Genomic DNA, 22,164 nt, shown 5'->3' with positions numbered 1-22,164 from the left:
GTGGGCATAAGTAGGCTGACTGTCTCATCAGGAAATAAAGATAGGTAGGAGATTAAAAATTTATAATACGTAAGGTTGCTGGGAGGAGTTGTAGTAGTCAATTTATTTTACAGTTTATGGGGAATTCTGTCAACATTATTTAGTAGTAATTACATGACTGTTTGTATTATTTACATTGTGTTATAGTTTTATTTAAAAATGGCATGTTTTTTCAAGAATAATAATTGCAATGGATCCTTTTTCTGCTTTAGATAACCTATTCCACACAGGAGTTGCCTTCTGCCTAGTACACACGATTAAAAATGTGGACGCAAAATACTGCTTTCGAAGCAATTGTATGACATTTTGATCGTTAGTACACAGCTTTCCAGAGCCGTTCACGACAGTTCATGCGATATTATCCAAAGGGATAAGCACGAAAATGTTTCTCGGACGACAACAGAACGATTTTTATTTAATCAATACCATATTCTTCCAAAAAAATTGAGTGACCAAGACCATGCATGCTTGGAAATGAAAGAATACATTACAATATGATACATTACATCACTTCTGAAGTTGTATTCTGTTATACGAGAATTTTCGTAACCCAAAGTGGTTGTAAACCTCAGACATTAAATATGAACAAAGCATATGCCGCTATCGTGTGTACTCAATTAAGAGTACTAAGTGTCATTTTTGTCTGCTGCTTTGTTCCTCTGCTATAAGCATGAATCACTTCTGACAAGGTTTCCTGACACCAGAAAAATGGTGACAGGGGAGGGATTAGCAGATTAACAGACAGAGGGGTGTGTCTCTTCCCTCCAATCAACTCTCAGAGCTCTTCTCACTGAGATCCACAGGGTGTAACTTCAGCTGTTTTTGCTTTTTTTTTTTAATTCTCAGAAAAGCTTTAAAATTCAGCACTTTAAATAATGTAGAGAAGAGAAGACTGCAGATAGACAAGTACAACCAATGTATGAGGATTTGTTTAATCTCCATGTGTCACCAGAGGCTACTCACTTCACTGGGTATATATAACGGTTTACAACTACTTTAAGTGACCACTTCATTTTCAATATGAGGTTAGCACGCAAAAAAAAAGCGAACGATCATTCGTCCAATATTCTCATCATGCGTACGTGGCTTAACTCAACAGTTTTAGCAGAAATATATAGATGCCCATATATTATACAATTTTCTTATTAATTTTCCTTTAGATTTACCTTAAACTATGTAGTGCAAGGGTCTGCCTGATTGCATACATATTGAAACTTTTTTGTACATCTAAAGGAAAATTGTACAAGAAAATTGTATAATGCATGGCCAGCCTTAAGTAGGTTGTACATGACAATGCATTAGTTACATTAAGTTATGGTTTTATTTTTTGTTAGTGCTTGTTATTCAGACTAGCTAGTTAATTATTGTTACTTTTGGATTCCACATAGCTTATCTCTACTTTGGACAAAACTATTTCTGAAGAGTTGTCCAACTCAAAGACTACTGGATGGATTTGTGGAAACTGGACCACAAGAAAACTACTATCCTCATTTCTCAATCAGATAGTATTATATTAAATATATATTTAATATTTGTATGCTTTCCAACTTTCCGAGATGGGAAAAGGGAAATATTTAGACAAAAGGCACACCCTCGCCACACTCTCAATCATGCAGACAAGGAAAAATTTAACAAGCAAAAAAATGATAAACCTACTGGTGCTTTTTACACCACTACCTTTCCTTTATACCAGCAATTCTATCATATGAATGTTTAAAGGAATATAAACCCATTTGGGCCGTTACATTAATTCATAAAGGGATGTTCATCAGACCCAGTAGAGGGAACCCGGAGGGAAAGAGAGGAACAGAGGGATTTGGTTCCAAAAGAGGACCAAATAATTGGGAGCTAAGCTAAGTAGTTCTAATGGGCACTAGCTCCAGTATGCTTTGGTCAGGTTTCAGAAATTCCACAAGTTTGGTGTAATATAAAAACTAGGAATGACTAAAGCCAAGAAGGTTGTACTTTGTGATAGCTTCAGGAAATTACATTTTAAAGATGTTTTGCATGTATAAACCCTTTACATTCCTGCAAACAGCAGTATTAATATCTATTTTCTAAGATAAAAGGTACAGAAGTTAATGTTTATAGGGACGGCTACAGATTTTACTCCATCCATGTGTAAATGGGGCAAAGAAATTCCCATTCAACCCCATACTGAGCTGATATTATTTTAGCACAAGTTAATTGATTTGAAAAGTTTGCATTTCTTGTTTACTGGTTTTAGGGGAATATACTGTCTTTGTATATCTTTTCTTTCTAATTTATAATGTTTAAGAAAAACCATATATTTTTATTCCCTTATTTTAGGGCAATAAAATATTGCATAAGCATATTTCATATTTATTATTCCTAACAAGCAGGTAGAGTCCTAGGGTCTGTTTCACCCAGAAAGTTTAACCTACACCCCACCCACCTGCACTGTTCATATGGGACTGTGTAAAGATTCAATTTGGCAGTGAAGGCCCCAAAAAAGCAGTCACTACTGGGTGGTCTCTTAAGAAGCCTCAGAAACTCTGCAAGTTATATATTAGACATTTGTTAGTTGAAATATATATATATATATAAAAAATCTAAAACCAATGAAAGTTGTAAATTTAAAAAGATTTAAAAAAAAGCTGACCATTATAGCTTTCCTTTAGAGTGGAAATGTATTAAAAATAAATGCAGCACAAAAATAGCCTTTTAGACCCAAGGCTTAAAGTACTACATTTTACATTTGTTTATATGATGCATAGAACAACTTTACATCATGAGTTTTTTCTGAAGCTCTGTCTTAATAGGAGGAGGCATGTTTTGTTGGACTATGTCATTATATCAGCTACATGGTCATCATGTGTATTAACTATGAAATTACTGTTTAAGAACAAATCAATAAAGAGGGGCAAACAATAATTCTAAACTTCAAGCATGTTAACCCATTTTCAGTGTTTTTGTAAAATCACACGTAAAACAAATTTACATGCTAACGTTAAAATAAAATTATGACAAATGTTCCCTATGCTATCATTAATTTTTAAAAAAAAACACGATGCCTAAAATATTGTGCTTAGGCAATCATACTCATTTTTGTATTATTGCATGCTTCTAATTAAATAATCTTTAATAATCTAATGATCCTAAAATATGATTCTTGTGATGCCATATTGAGGAATAAATTAGAGAGAGACTTTTAGAAACCAAGCAGATGGATAATGTGAATTTCAAATTTACTAAATCAATTTATTTTGGGAAAAGAGCAAACAAACCAAATATAAGGAAAAATAAATAAAAGAAAACAAAGACAACAGAGAAATAATGATCTGAAACTAACAGATTTACCATTTCAATAGAGGATAAAAGCTTTAAAAAGTAATCAAAGCTAATTAAAATTTTGCACTTTAAAGATTATATAGTTTTATCTACAAATCACTCTTTATGTTTATTCCAGTGGAAAGTGTATCAACCAATGCTTATATATATATATATTATAAGCTTTTGTTGATACACTTCTTTCCACTGGAGTAAACATAGAGAGTAATTTGTAGATAAGACTATCTAATCTTTAAACTGCAAAATTTTAATTAGCTTTGAATACTTTTTTATATATCAACATTCCTAAAAAATACTACTGGTTTAATAAAAAAAAAAAAAATATATATATATATATATATATATATATATATATATATATATATATATATATATATATATATATATATATATATATATATATATTTTTTTTTTTTTTGTCTAAATAAAATAAAGCAAATAATTAAAGTAGGTGGAACTCTCTTATAAGTGTTAAACGCCTACCAGGAGACATTGAAAGATATATTCAAGCGCAATCCACGTCAACCTGTGTACATATAACAGAATTGCTATCTGTGCATGAAATATATACCTTTGTGATATGTAAGCAACACTGTATACAAACTATTCACAGCTATAATAGCGTTACACTCACAAATTAATGTTAATTAATTAATAAAAGTTCCTTTTGCAAAAGTTTGTGTGTGTAATTCTTAAATGGAAGATAAGGCTAAAGCAAAACTTCACCCAAAAGGGGAAGTTACGCTCTTTTCCTCCTTTCCCCACTCCCCCTGCTGTATTTGGTATATATATTTTTGGGGTACCAAGCAGAAGTTCTCCCCCTATCCCCAGTCTGCAATCTTCTGGGACACATCGCAGGTCCAAGAAAGCTCTGGGACCATTTTCAAAGCGTAGTCTGCAGCCGGCTGGGAAGCCGCAAGTAGTGAAAGCCAGCTGCCCACAGTTAACACAGTTAACATGCCGGTAACAGGGACCCCAAAGATTTTAGAAAAACAAGCCCAGGTGAGGATGGTGCTGAACCCTTGGAGAGGTGCGTGTCTGTTTTTTTTAAGTCAGCAGCTATAGTTTTGGTAGCTCACCTTTTGCTTTAATTACAGCCTTTAATCTGTTGGGATATGTCTCTACCAACTATGTACATCGAGACATTGCAATATTTGCCCACTCTTTGCAGAACTGCTAATATCAGATACATTTGATGGTGACTGTTTGCAGACTGCAGTCTTTTAGTCATTCCACAGATTTTCAATGGGGTTTAAGTCTTGGCTCTGTTTAGGCCATGCAAGGACCTTCACCTTTTTCTCCTTCAACCACTATGTGGTCATTTTTGCTGTGTGCTTTGGGTCCTTATGTTGGAAGGTAAACCTTCTTCCCATTGACAACTTTCTGGCAGAGGGCAGCAGATTTTGACAATATTCAATTTTTCCTTCTATCCTGACAAGTGCTCCAGTCCCTGCTGCAGAGAAACACCCCCATAATAGGATATTATCAACTCTGTATTGTACCAAATACCTTCCACTTCTTCATAATAGACTTCACTGTGCTTGTACGGATTGATAAATCCTTTGACATTTTTTTGCATCCATCCATTTTGCACCCATCCATTGTGCCTGTCCACAATTTTATCTTGGAGATCTCAGTGACAGTGTCTTGCCACCCATAGTTGATTGTTTGCTTCAGTTGCACTACAGGGAACTGAAGTGCTCCAGGAAAGCTCTTTTCATACTGAGCCAATCAAAATGCCCACAGCTGATCACAGTTGAAAGTCAAATGGCTTTATGTGCCATTGAGAAGGTGATTAACTACACCTGATTGAGTTTAACTCATGATTTAGAATTTTTTTAAAGAAAATTGTGATATGTTGGTATTATATTTACACTGAGTAAATGCAGCTGGATAAAATAAAAAAAGTATCTGTCTTCATTTTAGGTTGCAAAGCAACAAAATGTGAATATTTTAAAGGATGGTGATTGTTTTTTATACGCACTGCATACCCTGTAAAAAGAGATCTGTGTACTTAACATTTTTTTAAATCTGGTGGTCACATGATCCAGTAGCTCCAGCTTCCCTGCTGCAGGGAAGAGGAGGGAGCACCGCACACCGAAGGGCCACAGGAGCCCATGGGTGACATAAAGGCTCTGGGAATTCACAACTGTTGTCAAGCAGCCAAAGCTGATTAATTGCATGACCGGATCTGATTAAAAAAAGATCAGTACACAGATCTTTTTTTATACAGGGCATACAGGATAGGTATGAGGAGGGGAGATGTAAAGTTTTTAGGAATAGTTAAGAGTTAAACCTTATCTTCCACTTTATAAAGACACACATAAACTGACATTCACAAAAAAGACACTCATGGGCATTTTGACTGTTTTGGAAACATTTCATTATTATCCTCTTCCACTCCTATGTACAATCCACTTGAAAAGGTGCAATCCAATAACCAGTGCTCCCACAGATAAACTGCATTTCTCAATGATCCTCCTATTTTCACCACATTTTTTTTTCTCCGAGCTCTTAATTTATTGCATTGCCTGGAAGAGGAAGATTATGATGAAAATAGGGGGATCGTGGGAGATGGGGGTTTTGTAAATAAGTGCTGCAGACCTTTACCTATAAGAAAGGCCATAATTGTCTGGTGAGTTATCTCTTAGAGCACTATTAGTGGGCTTGCATCTTTTGGAGTGAATTGTACATAGCGGTGAAAGGAAATAGTAATTAGGAAGATGCATATGGACTTGTTGCACAATATGTTCGTTTTCATTTGCAAAATAATTTGTGATAGTAACACTGTTATAGAAGAGAATATTTTATATATCCACTTTCAGACCGGACCAATTTGCTGGTCAAAGACCAGACCACTTTTTGCGATTCGGCACTGCGTCGCTTTAACTGACAATTGCGCGGTCGTGCGACGTGGCTCCCAAACAAAATTGACGTCCTTTTTTTCCCACAAATAGAGCTTTCTTTTGGTGGTATTTGATCACCCCTGCGGTTTTTATTTTTTGCGCTATAAACAAAAATAGAGCGACAATTTTGAAAAAAACGCATTATTTTTTACTTTTTGTTACAATAAATATCCCCAAAAATATATAAAAAAACATTTTTTCCCTCAGTTTAGGCCGATACGTATTCTTCTACATATTTTTGGTAAAAAAAATCGCAATAAGCGATTATTGATTGGTTTGCGCAAAAGTTATAGCGTTTACAAAATAGGGATAGTTTTATAGCATTTTTATTAATAATTTTTTATTATTTTTTTTTTTTACTAGTAATGACGGCGATCAGCGATTTTTATTGTGACTGCGACATTATGGCAGACACATCGGACATTTTTGGGACCATTGTCATTTATACAGTAATCACTGCTATATAAATGCAGTGATTCCTGTGTAAATGACACTGGCAGTGAAAGGGTTAACCAGTGGGTGGCAGTGTAGGGGTTAAGTGTTCCTAGGGGAGTGTTACTAACTGTGGGGGGGTTGGGCTTTCATTTAGTGTACACTGATCTCTGCTCCAATCACATGGAGCAGAGATCAGCGTCACTAGTTGCTAGGCAGAATAGACAAATGTTGTTTACACAGCATTTGCTCTATTCGGCCGCTCCGTGAGACGATCGCGGGGATGCCCGCGGCGATCGAGTCCGCGGGTCCTGTGACCGGACTCACGGGGGTCCCGACCAGCGCGGGAGCGCGCCGCCGGTGGCGCGCTCCCGATGGCAGGGCGGCATCGAATATTGGACGTACCTGTACGCCAATATGCCTGCCCGTGCCATTCTGTCGACGTACATCGTCGTGCGCTGGTCGGGAAGTGGATATAGTATATCACTGGAGCATACTGCACAGAAAGCAATTTAGTTGTTAGGTGGTTTGCCCATTTGATGTGTAAACAGGTGAAAGTGGGTTGTGCTTGATTATTACTCTCCATATTGACTGGTTAAGGTGTCCCCTAGCCTCTAACAGTCATTACATGAGTTACAGCACACCTTTCACTGTCTCCCAATGATCTCAAAGCAGGATTTTTTTAGCCATTCCAGGTTTAGAAAATAAAACAACATTAATGATGGCTGCATTTAGAGCTGCCACTGACAGTCTGTTTTGACTAGAGCCCTTAAAGCAGTATTAAACCTAAAACCAAAAATGTAATATATTGTCGCTCACCAATCATTAGTTGTGGCAGCTGCATCAGCTTTCTTTTTTTTTTTTTTAACCTTTTTTCCCCTCTGTTTTCACCTGGTGATTTGGCCAGTAACACAGCACCTGTATTAGAGTGCCCCCCACTCGGAATGAAGGCGCACAGGTGGCATATTTAGAGCTTTCAGCAAACCTTTATGGTGCCAGGGACCAGTTTTGTGGCAGCCAATTTGGTTGGTTGGCGAGGCACAGTGGTGAGGCAAGGGGTGTAGAGTCAATCCTTTCTGCTAATGATCTGTATTTACAGATCATTAGCAGAGAGGTTTGGCTGCACAGAGACTCCTATGAAAACCCTATCAGTGAGTGGATCACTGCACAGAGCTCCCCCTCAGATTATCAGACTCCTGTTAATCAGGAGGTACCACTGTATATATGGCTGAGATGCTATGTGTCAATGCATCCATTCATCTCTCCTCACCTGGTAAAATGGTGGTCTTCCCAAGACCTGTATATGTTTGTTGTGCCCCAGAGTGTCAGGAGGAGGAGAGTAGACACCACAGATTGACAGGGGCAGAGCTTCGCTCACTTACCGCCACTCAACTCGATTGGAGATAACAGCCCTGCATTGTAGCTGCACAGCAGGTGGCAATGCGAGCGGCCACCAATACAAACCAAGCCTTGCCTGTCTGTCTTCCACCCCAACCCACGCGTCCCATCCCCCAACAGGTCACAGACTGGCATTGGGACCCCAGAACTATTATATTTACATTCATTAACAGATTGAAGCTGAACTCCAGCTAACACTTTATAAGCATTACAGCAAACAATTCCTTTTGGGAAAACGGTTTTACATTAATAAATAAAAGCTGATGTTAGCACCCCTGTCAATGCACCTGTAAAAATGTTTTCACCAGGTGAAAATAAAGCCTAAAAAAAGAAAACAAATGCAGCCATCACATCTAAGAATAGGTAAGCTGTAATATAATAAATGTTTGCTTTTGGGCTTAATACTGCATTAAGGATGCTAAATATAAATGTTTTATGAGGATTAATATTTTCAACTCTAAAAGAACCCTTTAATGCTTTGTAAATCGTTTTGTCTCTTTTTTGGATGATTCAAACATTTTGTAAACAGAACAAAAATATTTCATGAATTTGTTAAACTACTAATATAAATTTCTCAACTGTAAAATACATTTATATAGATTGTTTACTGATATAGTATGCACAATTATTAGAACTTGCAGATAAGCAGAATTTCTTCTACTATCTATTTTTTTTTACATTTATTTATTTAGAACATTATTCATTTCTAACAGATGTAACATAGCAAAGGGTAGACTTTAACATCGTCTCACCTGCTGAGACAACTTGGCTGCAGCAGCTGCAAGTCCAGTTTCAATAGAGGCAACCCTCGTACCTTCACGGATAGGCCTGTCTTGTCGGGGTATGGATGGTCCGACTCTTGCTAGATAACAAACATTTAATGTGGAACCAGAATGAATATAACAGCAAATAAAAATCTTAAATACTCAATCATCACTCAACAATAATTTTCAAGAAGACTAAATTAATAATCCATTCCATTTTTTTTTATGTTTACTAATTTATTTGACGTGTTCCATGTGTTGTCATATATACAGTAAGTGTGAAGAGCAAATGCTCTTGGCCGAATTTGTGAAAGTCTTCATAGAACCTCTACTGTCCTGGGAAGAACTGATATAATTTTGTTTACCAGTTCAGATTTAATTAATCAAATACACATATATTAAAAGCACAAAACCGCAAGGAAAATTTTTGATACGGTTTGTATATTTAGAGGATCCATGAATTAAGTAAGTGATCATTTTCAGGAGAAACCTATTTGGGTGGATTGCAGCAGGTCCTTAGCCTTTCACAGACAGGAACTTCACATAAAAAATGCCAGCTTTTCCAGCGAATAAAGCCTAATTCCTCTCAACGCAGCCAGTCTCTGATGGATTGTTGGTGGGGCAGTAAAAAGGGGCTAACATTTGGGGGTGGGGTGTTGCAGTCACACCCATTTAGTTAAAGGATAAGATTACCTTTTGTAACATGTTTGCATATTACACCCATGTACATAACGTGTCACGCGTCACAATTTAGGAAAAAACGCAGCCATGCAGGCACCCAGCTGCATCATTCATTCACAGAGTTCTGTAAATAGGAAAAATAAAAGTACCGACAGCCTTTTCGGCTGACCAGTTGTTGTTCCCAATGAAGTATCAGAGCACTGTTGAGTGCTCTAGGTAGTTCATTGATGCTTCCTGTCATTGTATGACTGTCTGCACATATGAGGTACGAGCAGACAGCTTATACTGACAGGTTGAAAAGGCCTGAGATCTGTTAATCACTAGTGCAATGCTTTGCAGGCTTCTAGTAAAAAAACTAAAATTAAATTTTTTTTACCTGCAAAAGTATGTGCATTTATTTTTTCTTTTTTCTTACAAAGGTGAACGTGGCCTTTAAAAAGAGTTGTTATCACATCAACTATCACTAGGAAGTGGGCATTTATTACATTCCAATATAAGAATAAAGGATAAATGTGTTGTATACCTATGATAGGTCTATAGATGCTCTGAGTAAATCTGGTCTTTTCATGGCTTGTATCTTTCTGAAGGGCTGAAGTAACTTAATTTTGCTCTCGATGAATTCCTGCAATGACTAAAGTTACCTACAGACTAAAAAATAGTCTGAAGAAACAGGAAATCTTGCATCCAACATTCATTTGTCTCAAAAAGATCACTCATATGATCTTTGAAAGACAACTTTGGAAAGAAAAAATTATCTTGTACAACTGCAATCTTTCATCTCTTCTGTTCCATAAACAGTCCTCTTGCATCCTAACAAAGTAGAATACAATACAATGTTATGTGCCCAACACTATTATCATACCTAGCATTATGCCGGTAATTTTTTGGATACCTTCAATGGTACAGAAAACCATCACTGTTTTTAGATGAGGTTTTCTACAAAAAGATTGTTCATCCAAGGCACTGGCCACAAGTCTGGTACTGTTGTATGTCAAATAGTAGCTCAGGTCCTACTAAAAATCCACACCTGCAGAGCCTACCTAATAGAGATACATTGTTTCTACTGCAAATATATGCCACTGAGACCTCTGTTTTTATTATGAAGCAAGTTTTAAAGGATGAGTTCACCTTTGGGAACATGTTACACCCTTTTTTTAGGGTGAAACGTGAAACATGTTCCCACTGCTGCAGCCAATGTCCTCTCTCCCTGTGACACCGGTACCGGGAGAAGTTCCCCACACTAGCTGTTACTTTTTTGAAAACAGTTCTGTGAATGAATGAACTACAAGGACCGACATCCTTTGTGGATGTTGGCTTATAGTTCGCAATGAACTACCACGGGGGTGTTGAGCACTGTGGTAGTTCATTGAGTCTTCCTGACAGTGTAAAATGTATGGGCAGATAGCTTACACTCAGTTTGCTGGAGTCCTGCATGGCATCAGCAATCTGCAATCAGCAATTGGGAGTGCAATGCTTTCCAGGCTCAAAAAAAATTGTATATGCACGTTTACATTTACCTGCAAAAAAATGGGCATTTATTTTTTATTTTTTGTGAAGTTATCTTCTAAACTAGGACTTGTACTTGGGAAAGTGTCTGCTTTTACATTCAGTTGTATGAATATATGCAACTTTAAATTTTTTTGTAAAAATTTTTCAAATTGCAGTTTTTCAAAATATTTCGCAAAAAACAAAAACAGAGTAAGATACATAATTTGGAGGACACCAGAGCAACATATGAAAAGGATCATACAAAGACACCATTAAGTAGCATGTGTATTCCTTCTAACATTTACAGGTTGCAAGAACTTCCCTGTCTGATCCCTGGAACATACATTGACATATTTTATATAAATAATAATAGAATAGACAAGAGATACCAACTTGCATATTATCGTTTATTGAATAACCATTTCTCACACCTATCGCCTCCACTGAAACAGAGAATCTGCAACATTCATTTTTGGCAAATGGAATAGCTACTTAAAGCGGGAGTCCGCCGTTTTTTTTTTTTTAAAAGCCAGCAGCTACAAATACTGCAGCTGCTGACTTTTAAAATAATGACACTTACCCGCCCAGCGCGCCCGCGATGTTGGCACCCGAAGCCGATCTCTCGATCGTCTCTCGGGTGCTGCCGCCGCCGTCTTGGGTATGGGAATCGGGAAGTGGAGCCTTTCGGCTTCATTTCCCGGTTCCCTACTGCGCATGCGCGAGTCGCGCTGCGCAATAAGCATGGTCCCCGCTGTCTCTGGGATCCGTGTGTTTCCCAGCAGGCAGCGGGGGACCTTCGGAAAGGGGCGTAGATTCTGCGGAAAGGGGCGTACCTTCTGCAGAATCTACGCCGGAAGTGGGTGCAGATACCTGTACTGTACAGGTACCTGCACCCCCCTCCCCCCTGAAAGGTGCCAATTGTGGTGCCGGAGGGGGGGGGGATTCCAACTTTAGGGTGGACCTCCACTTTAAAAATACCCATACAGGGAAGGACTAGGCCCCAGGAAGCTATCCAATCTTCTCAAGCCACAAGACCCTAACTTTTGTAGTTGGGGTGTAGAAACACGTTTTTTGTGCAGTTTAACAAAGCTATGCAAATTGCATCTATAGTATACTAATCTAGGATGGGTATATCAAAATACCTCAGCGTAAGGTTTACACTCAAAACAGATACCAAATACGGTGTTTAATTTAGAAACCACCTCATTCCAGTATCTGAACAACTTTGGACATCTGCATAGGAGAGGAATTAAATCTGCCCATTCATAAATATAATCTATATTTCTTGCTTAGCTCTACAAGTTAATAAAACATTAACATTTTTTTTTATTATTTAACTGTCTTTGTCCCACTGAAGTTACTTTCCTTCACATTCTGTCCTTTAGACACACCAGTGACAAGATATCTCTACAAAGTAGAGAATATCTTAGACAGTTCCCATTGTACGATCTCCTCTTTATTACTATTCTGCTGACAGCTGAAAATTTTTGATTTTCCTCTTACTTTCAGTCCAGATGACAATGTTCCCCAGGACAAATAAAAAGATCAACTCTTCCTAGTAGGAACACACAGCAGTAAAAACTTGACAGAGGTTCTAAAGCGTCACCATTCCAACCAAAATTAAAAAAAGATGGTTTTGGCTTTAGATGCCCTTTAAGAATTCACCCATTATAGAGGCACCAATCTTATCAAAGTTCTAGGTTCAGTTTGCAAAGGATGCTATCTGTTTGGAATTTACACCACTGTACAAAAGTTTTAGGCATGTGTGAAAAAAAAAAAAAACTCTGTAAATGAAGAATGCTTTCAGAAATATAAGTTTTAATAGTTTATTTTTTTCAAATAACAAAATGGAAAGTAAGGGTCCATGTATACTGATTTAAAGTGGTTGTAAACCCTTACAACACACTTTGACCTACAAGTAAGCCTAGATTAAGGCTTACCTGTAGGTCCAAGAAATATCTCCTAAACCTATATGGTTTAGGAGATATTTGCCCGAAGACAGGCACCACTGTCTACGGCGCATGCGCCGTAGACAGCGGCGCGCAGGCGCACTGAGCGCGGCGTCTTCAATGATGGAGATGCCACGCGTGTCGGCTCCCGGGAGTGACGTCATCGCGGCTTCACCAAATGACAGCGGCGGAGCTGCGAGACCCCACCGAGAAGATGGATGCTCCGGACTACAGGGGACAGCGGTGACTTTGCTGGCTCCTGTGTCAGGTAAGTGACACATAATGGACTACTATGCGATGCATAGTAGTCCATTATGCTTTGCCTTTGCAGAGAATGAAAGAGGAAGTAAACCCATCAGGGTTTACTTCCTCTTTAAAAAAAAACGCTGCTTCAACATTTTTTTTCTCCTGCCTGTAGGAGCAGCTCAGTGTTATCCTATGTGTCCATGCACATTAGAGCGTTTAGAGGCATATTTCAAGAGGAAAGTTTAGAAGCAGAAAAAAACTTCACAAATGTGTTTTTTAAAAGTTTTAGGCAGAAAAAGGGGGAAATGTTTTGGAACAAAATGTTTATAAAACGCCACAAACTCTCCTAAACTCTAGTGCAATACAAGCTACTATGAGCATTTTTCTGACAGAGGTTCTGGCCTAGTGTGCATGGACCTTAAATGGACAGAAGAGAAATCCAAATAAAATCAATGTTTGGTATGACCAACCTTTGCCTTCAAAACAGCATCAGTTCTTCACTTGCACACAGTTTTCGAAAGAACGCTGCATGGAGGTTGTTCCAAACATCTTGGAGAACTAACCACAGATCTTCTGTGGTGTAGGCTGCCTCAAATCCTTCTGTTTCTTCATGTTATCCCAGACGGGCTCGATGAAAGTTGAGATCAGGACTCCTTGTTTTTCCTCATGCTGGCGATAGTTGTTAATGACATTGGCTGTATGTTTGGGGTCATTGTTTTGCTGCAGAATACATTTGGGGCCAATCACATGCCTCCCTGATGGCATAGCATGATGGATAAGTATCTGTCTGTGTTTCTCAGCATTGAAGACACCATTGATCCTGACCAACTCCAACTCCCAACTCCATTTTTAGAAATGCAGCCCCAAACTTGCAAGAACCTCCAACTATTGTCTGCAGACACTCATTATTGTACCACGCTCCAGCTCTTTTGCAGCCTCCTGCTACCGCCAAATATTTCAGATTTTGACTTCTCATTCCAGAGCACCTGCTGTCATTTTTCTGCACAATAGTTCCTATGTTTTCGTGCATAGTTGAGTTGTTCAACCTTGTTTTCACATCAGAGGTATAGTTTTTTGGCTGTATTTCTTCCATGAAGACTACTTTTGGCCAAACCTCTCCAGACAATAGATTTGAGTAAGGGAAGAGAAGAAAGCGCTACACTGGCATAATGTAGCACAAGTTATTATTAAGTAAAATATCATATAAAACAAATAGAACTCACAAGTGGGTGAGGGGGGGAGAGAGAGAGAGGATGATAGTCAGCAGTGGATTGTAATGAGCTGGGAGCGGTGTGGTAGTCCTCAGTGGAGAACAAAGCCGACTGTGGTGCTGAGCAAGATGAGCATGGGGTCAATGCAGGGAGACCAGACAGAGGCTGATGAAGGAGGCATGGTTAAGCTTCCAAAATGCGTCCCGATTGGCTATCACGTTTGGACTGACATCTCCACTCATTACTCCAGCTGGACACATCGTCTTTGGGCGGACATCAGATTTCTGGATATACCAATCCCGGCCACACAGGGCAGCCTGATGCCGATCTCTCTCCATGGACTCCAGACTCATCTTGCTCCCCAACACAGCCGGCTTTCTTCTCCACCAAGGTCAAACACACATCTCCCAGCTGTCATCATTTCTCTCCCCCTCACCTGCTTGTGAGTTCTATTTGTTTTACATGGTATTTTACTTAATAAATTGTGCTACACTATGCCCGTTTGGCGCTTTCTTCCCTTCCTATTTTACAGATTGTGGATTTCCAGCCCACAAATGAAAGCAGCCTTGTCAGCAACGGTGTCAGCCATTTTCTACTAATTGACATTTTTATCCCTATACCTCCGGGAATAAGTATCTTTCAATACCTCTTTTTTTTACCTGGTATATGACATTTTATCACTATAGGATAGGCACAGTGTCTGCACTGTAGTGTTTTTTGGTTATGCCTCTAATAAATTGGAGTACCTGCGTCCCACTGGCTTCCCCCAGTTCTGTGCTGAGGGCACTGCTGGACATCTTCCGATGTTGAAGGGATGTAAGCATGATGTGTCTTTTCAACTGCAGCATTGCCCTTGGCTGACCACTGTGCCCGCGGACCTCAGCGTAGTCCATTTCTTTGTGCTTCATCAAAAAAGCTTGAACAACAGATCTTGAAACCACGGTCTGCTTTGAAATCTTTGCCTGGGAGAAACATTGCTAATGTAGTATAGCTACCTTGTGTCTTGTTACTGTGCTCAGTCTTGCCATGGTGTATGACCTGTGACATGAAACTGTCTTCCATGACCTCAGAGTAAAACCAGAGTATTCCTATTCCTCACCCAGTTTTAATCCACCTACACAGCTGTTTCTGTTTTAGATAATGACTGTGTTTCAACCTGCATATAAAATTGATGATCATTGGCACCTGCTTAGTATCACTGGTTAATCATACACCTGACTCTAATCCTACAAAATTCCTGACTTTGTGCAAGTGTACAAAGTGTGCAAGTGTAAGAATTGATTCTGGTTTGACACCATAGGGTAGTCACACTAATTGATTTGATTCAGATTTTTCTTCTGTTTTTTGTAAATTATCACACAATAAACAAATAAATATGTTTTTGAAAATATTCTGACTTTACAGCATTTCTTCACATTAACCTAAAACGTTTGCACAGTACTTAAAATAAGAAAAACAGCAGGATAGTAGGGTCCTACTGTACACACACACATTTAGCTGTAGTAAGGATAATAGGTATGAGGTTACCTAGGTAGGGCTTAAAAAAAAAAATCAGCTCTATACAAAGTAAGTTTACATTTTAGCTACAGCGTTCTTTATGGCCCCAATAGCATAAATGTACCAACACTAGTGGAGGTTTCAACTATGGTGGGTCATATCAAAGTCCTTATTGTTTGTCATTGCCCAAAAAAAGATCATTACTTACAAGGAGTTCCTATTTGCTGGAACACTGTGCGAGGGATCAGAATTTCATTGAATTTTCTTATACCATGATCTTGACCTCATCAGAAATCCCATGAAGTTTTCAAGAAGTAATTTTTTTCAAACATGTTCACTAATTCTCCAACATCTCTATCCAACCCACAGCTCAGCAGCATTTTTTCAGTTGTGACCAGATTGTTAGTATATGATGAAAAAAAAATGCAGTCAGCTTTACCAATGACATAATGTGATGGAATGATGACATGAGACCTTCCTATGGCTGGCAAAAAACAGAAAAATATATATAGAAGAATAATGTTGCTCTGACTTGGACCCTTAATGAACTAGCTAGAGTAGTGTGCTTATAGTTTTATTTTTTTTTAAACTGAAAAAATACTGCTGTATCAGATAGAATAACAGAGGACTTGGGAGTCTATATTGCAGGAGGATCATAGGAGATGCATGCTCACCTGTGGGGCTATATGGAGCATCATCAGAACATTTTCTCTTCCTTGATCGAGATTTGAACACAGGGTTATCTTCATCTGACTCGAGAGATGGGTAAACTATACAAACAGAGATCAGTGTTATTGGAGTGTACTGCGAAATCTCCACTGCAAATATGGGCTACGTAAAGAGCAATGTGCAAGGTACAGTAACCCAGAGCAAATAACCGCAATTCAGATTTCATCTGTCTAACAGTAAAATGGCTTCTATAGGTGTTTGGAACATGTATATTGCATTTTGCAGTGCCCTATATAATAAGCATTGTAATAAGCTTAGCTTTCTCCAATATTGTCAGTCATAGGTGGGTGATATTAATTAGGACAGCATTAATTCAGCTATGGGGCTACGCTAAATCTCACTTTTTATGTATGTGATGCTATTTTGCACACCTCAGTTGAGACAGCTTAAAAGGTCAGAAATCCTAAATTTTAACTTCATTTTTACAAATGAGCTGAAATTATATTATATCGAAAAAAATGTAAGTTTGGTAGCTCACCAAAATTTGGGATATAAAAAGAAGAAGGTGGCCTCAAAATAATAATTACAATTTTTGTTGCATGTAGCTTCTTGCAAACACAAGAATAGATATCAAGCATCTCATAATTTAAAAAAATAAATGGGAACTTTTATATATTCACTTTCCTTGAAACTAAATTAGTAGCTCATTTACAAAGTAAAATAAACACCAGTTCACATTTGTATGCTGACATTTTTTAATGCTAGGGGGAGACAGTTTTACTACCCACTGCAACAGAAACCTTGAGGAGTATCCGAAAAGAACATTTGAAGCTAGAGTTCATTAAAGTACCTCTGCAACTTTAAAAAAATAAAAATAAATAGGTCCTAGCGGGTATAAAGTGCAGGTAGCTATGGGTGCCTGCACATACTTGAAGCACACTCAAACGTTGGGCCATTCTGAATCAGCAAACCTCTGGCATTTTCTTGTTGGGGTTTGTCAATTCTTTTAGACCTCCAACACATTTCTTTTGTCCAATAGGGCAATACATAATAATGATGGGCCAGTAAAAACATATCGGGGGAAAGAAGGAGTTAGAAAACAACCAGAACCGTCTGGCATTATTGGGTACTAAAGGCAGCTGTCGTTACCTGCGCTCTATACCCGTCATGAGTTTTTTTGGCACTTTAAATAAAGAATATGATATGTAAAACAAATTGCATATCAAAAAATAAAATGTAAGTTATCCAATTTTAAAGTGTTACAGACAAAATTGTCGATTGTGTGATGATTTTGATTTGAAGTCTGACACAATGCTGTATTTTATATTTGCTGTAGAGCTCAGAAAAACAAAAAAGCTTTCTACAGTCTCCTTCAAATGAGTCTGCTGCCTAAAAATCCACTGTGTTTAGGAAAAATATCTCCCCCCTAGACCTATTCAATTCCACAGGCCTCCAATATGTACAGTATACACATAAATGTCTGTAAAATAACCCAGCTCATCTGAGGTGTGCAGCATAACAGGACATCCCGATATCCGAGTAAGCACAAAAGAGGACACATAATGCAATAGCTTGCTACAGATGAAGAGAGCGGTGGGCTTAACTATTTAGTGTATTCTCTAAGAAAGCATAATTATGCATTTATGTAATGGAAATGAATGAGGTTGCAACAAAACAAAAACACAGAAGTGCAAAATGGTATTGGTTATCTCATAATGTATGCTTAGGTGTTTTCATGAATAAAACCATATTTTTCATGATACATGGTACCAGTAAAGAAAACCCTTCAAGGACACACCATAAATACAATATGACAAGATGTTTGATCATCTGCCGAGGGATTTCTTCTACGCTAATATCCTGACCTTCAGTTAATGAAAACATTCTTAGAATTAGGCTATAAAGGTTAAAGTTTATTTTAGTTTTCTAGTTTTTTTTTTTAAGCAAGCAGAATAGAAAAAACCCATCATGTTGTTTGTTGTCTGTGTCTCATTAAAAGAGAAGTTCAGAATTTAAAACAAAAACGAAAAACAAACCATACATACTGACCTAGATGGCTGCAGCACCGATGCCAGCTGCATTGGTCCGCCGCCAGCTCTACAATGTGATAAAACACCATTGATCGCTCAGTTCTCGGTCTTCAGTTAGTGACATTTATTGGCTCTCTGGGTTGTGGAGGTGGACGGGGCAGCTGGTTGAGAGGCTGAGTCAGCTGCTTATCTATGCATCTGAGTGGATACCGACTGTAAAGTCTGACAGCTGGCAGCAGACTTTAGCACACTTTCAGCTGAAAACGGGTCAAAGCAGTTCAGAACAAGTGCACTCCTGCGATCCATGGAAGTAGGGCCAAAAGAGGTTTAGCCCTACTTCTCCTTTAAGGAGATTTTCTTTCACTTCTTGTCTCAAGATACAACAGGAATTGAAAAAGGGATATCTTTAAAGATATCCCTGTTGGAAGAAGTCCCCTCTAGCCCTGTTTCAGTAACAACTTTTAGAATTGACCTTACTTTCACTCTTGGCGACAATGGTCACTAGGATAAATCTAGCCGCCCCCCCCCCCCAGCACGGGCTTAGACAGCAATGAAAACTGTCAAGGGTTCTAACTCTCAACAATATCCAAAGAGGTGCCTACACTAAGGTTGAACTATTTTCACCAAGTACCCTAGGAGCCCCTGAACATGCAAAATACCAGCTTCCACTTTGGAAAGTTTGGTGCTCTGGCAAACACCTTTTGTAATGCAAATCTTTTTGCTGTCTAGAGGGACTGAAAGCCTTGCATGGTGGAAAGGGGTGGGGATGTTATGCTTTGGGATTGGACTGGGCTTCCCATGGCACCCACAAAGATAAAGAAGATATATGTGGCCACCTTTAAGCTTAACAGCACCTTAGCACCTAATAATGTTGTTAAAACTCAAGTTACACTTTGCGTAGAAATATTTCTTCCCCATCTAGAAAGAAGGAAAAAATTTAGCAAAATGTGGAATGTCAGACCGCAGTCTTCACATATTACAGGCCACAAACCTGACCTAAGGGCATGTATGAATATCCGAGGTGTCCCTGTGATTTGTGAATCAAGATTGGTGTCTCAGTGGCATTATCTTAAAAGGCCTGTCTAAACCCATATTAGCAATTGCATTCATTTAAAATAAACTTTTTGAAATCACTGTAAAGGTGTGATAGTACCTACATCTTCAGACTGCTTATTGTTGAATGTCTGATGCTGCTATTAACAGACCTAGGCATGTGCACACATCATACTCCCTGGACTTAGATATTTCGTTGTTTTTTTATTGTGCTTCGGTCCCCCCTCGAGCGCCATTCTTTTTTGTCTTGATACGCACATATCATGTTTCATCACCTGCATGAACACAAATATCTCCCGAGATACAACGCTGAATGGAATCTCGCTGTGTGTGCTCGATGGCCTGGGCTCACCATATTGAGGAATCAGGTTGGTTAGCAAAACCCCACATGTGCTGCATCTGTGAAGTGTAGAACTCAGTTCATACCACAGGCACTTACAGGCATACAGACTTTGGTGACAGAATCCCAACCCTTTCCCTTGTCAAAAAACTGTAGACAAAAGGGCAGCATGAATCTGAACATGACAATTTAAACAATTTTTCTTTCATGACAGCTTTCCTGGTCACACACTGTGCTGGGATTTCTCCTGTGGGCCACTTTGTCACTAATGTGTCCATAGTGACATAAGGGTCAGAAGATGTAACCACAGCACGAGGCTGGGGAGCAGACATCCAACAACCCTGGAAGTGTCAGATGTAAACATTATTCTGGGAATTATTGCTCTTCAAGAAAGCAATTAGAGAAGTGGGGGTCCTTTAAAAAGAAAAGATCAATATAAAGTCGTTTTAATGCAGCACTCACAACTTTTACAGAGTCTGATCTATATTTCTACTTTTTTGTGGTGTTGACTGATTGTATACCATGAAAAAGGTAAACTGTGTATCTGTATAGAATGTTAATGAAAGAGTCCCTGTCCCCTGTACATTGCAGAGGTAGTCATTTTAAAACATTATAGATTAAAGAGCAGGCAACTGATTCTCTACAAGAATACAGCTGCAGGGCGGAATGTATATCTTTACGGTCTAGGACCCCAGCATGAATGTTATATACCGAGCTAAGATTTTCAGCTATTATCACAAGTGTAAAAAGTCTCCTAATTTTCCAATAAATAACCTGCCTTAAAGGCAGAGGAGAAGGAAATGGAGTATCATCTGACTTAAACTGGATTCTTCATATGAATATTCAAAAAATAAATAAACTGGAGGGTGTTTCCAAGTGTAGCAAGTTAGCGTTAATTATTACAGACAGTAAAAAAATGCACTCATTTGGTAAGATGAAAGAAGGTATATCTAAAAAACAAAGGGAAGTTATCTCATGGACCCAGGCTGAACTGCAGCAATCCAGGGAGGTGTAGAGAAAAGCTGCCTGCAGAGCTACAACACAACCAGAGCCAGTTGGACAGCACAGGAATATTCCAGAATGACGTCAGATGACAGGGGCATGGCTACGTGTTTCAAGATGTTAACACCTCTTTCTTAAGCCTGAGGCTTAAGCATCTGACCTCATTCTGGAAAATTCCCAAGCTGTCCAAATGGCTCTGGTGTTGTTGTAGCTCTATATGCTGCTGGCAGCTTCCCTCTACACCTCCCCGAATGCTGCAGTTCAGACTATGTCCATGAGATGATTTACCTTGGTTTTTAGATATGCCTTCTTTCATCTTACTAAACGTGAGTGCATTTTTTTGTGTTTTTAATATTAAACACTAACATGCTACACTTTCATGTGCCCTCTGGTGTCCCTTATACAGATAACCTTCAATCTGCTGAGTTTCTGCTTTAGGGCCAGGCAAGATGACATTATATGGACTTATGAACTGTGTTTAGCTCTTATTACATTTGAGGTTACTGCCAGTTTTTGTGGCATAAACCTATCTGATTTTATTATTTGTAAAAATATCCCAGGATCAACTCAAGTTAAGCTCAACAGTGCCGTGGGAGAGGGTGGATCAAACCCCACCCCCAAGGAGAAATTAGAATTTCTCAGGGTTTTTCTTTAATCCAGAGAGGTATTAAGTCTTCGGCATCAGATTAACTGCCACACTTGCAAATTATTTTTGTGTGCTTTCGATTTTTACTTTTGCTGCTTGATTTGGTTTTTCATTGCCAGGTTATATTCACACTGAATATCTGCCATTAACTGTTGTCATCAACTCACTGCTGGCAACTAATGTAACTGGCATCCCTGCCTCTGCTCTGTAGTCTGTAGATTGGCCAATCTTCTTTGCATATGGGGAATGTACTCTTTCAGAAAGCATATCATTTGCAGTTTATAAGCATTATGATCCTAAATATACATATTAAAATAAGCACATCCTATACTCGGTAGGGGTTAAAGGTTCAACTATTTCTTCTAATCAGATACTTTCAAAATTACCAAGCTGAAATTACTGGAGTGGAAGACAGTATTTCTGTATTATACGGACAGCCAACATCAATAAAGAGATAGGTATAAGACTAGATTTGCCATAACTATAAAGTCACGTGGCATT

General features: G+C 38.5%; 1 protein-coding gene across 4 annotated transcripts in view; it reads right to left on the bottom strand.

Annotated features, from left to right (window-relative positions):
• The window catches only part of PHF2 (PHD finger protein 2), a 429,233-nt gene that overhangs the window by 21,294 nt on the left and 385,775 nt on the right, over nt 1–22,164 (bottom strand). For 3 of the 4 annotated variants that reach the window (XM_077452101.1, XM_077452098.1, XM_077452099.1), the window contains 2 exons: nt 16,598–16,693; nt 8,840–8,949 (listed from right to left, as the gene is read on the bottom strand). In XM_077452101.1, the coding sequence (XP_077308227.1) occupies nt 8,840–8,949; nt 16,598–16,693 (206 nt within the window). The remainder of the gene's footprint in view (nt 1–8,839; nt 8,950–16,597; nt 16,694–22,164) is intronic. The other variant, XM_077452100.1, reaches the window with a different exon arrangement.

The sequence above is a fragment of the Lithobates pipiens genome, unplaced genomic scaffold (assembly GCF_037356315.1).
Source record: "Lithobates pipiens isolate NorthernLeopardFrog02 unplaced genomic scaffold, aLitPip1_a1.2 Scaffold_23, whole genome shotgun sequence".
NCBI lineage: Eukaryota > Metazoa > Chordata > Amphibia > Anura > Ranidae > Lithobates > Lithobates pipiens.
Note: the sequence above shows the minus strand (reverse complement) of the source record. Positions and strands in the feature narration are given on the sequence as shown.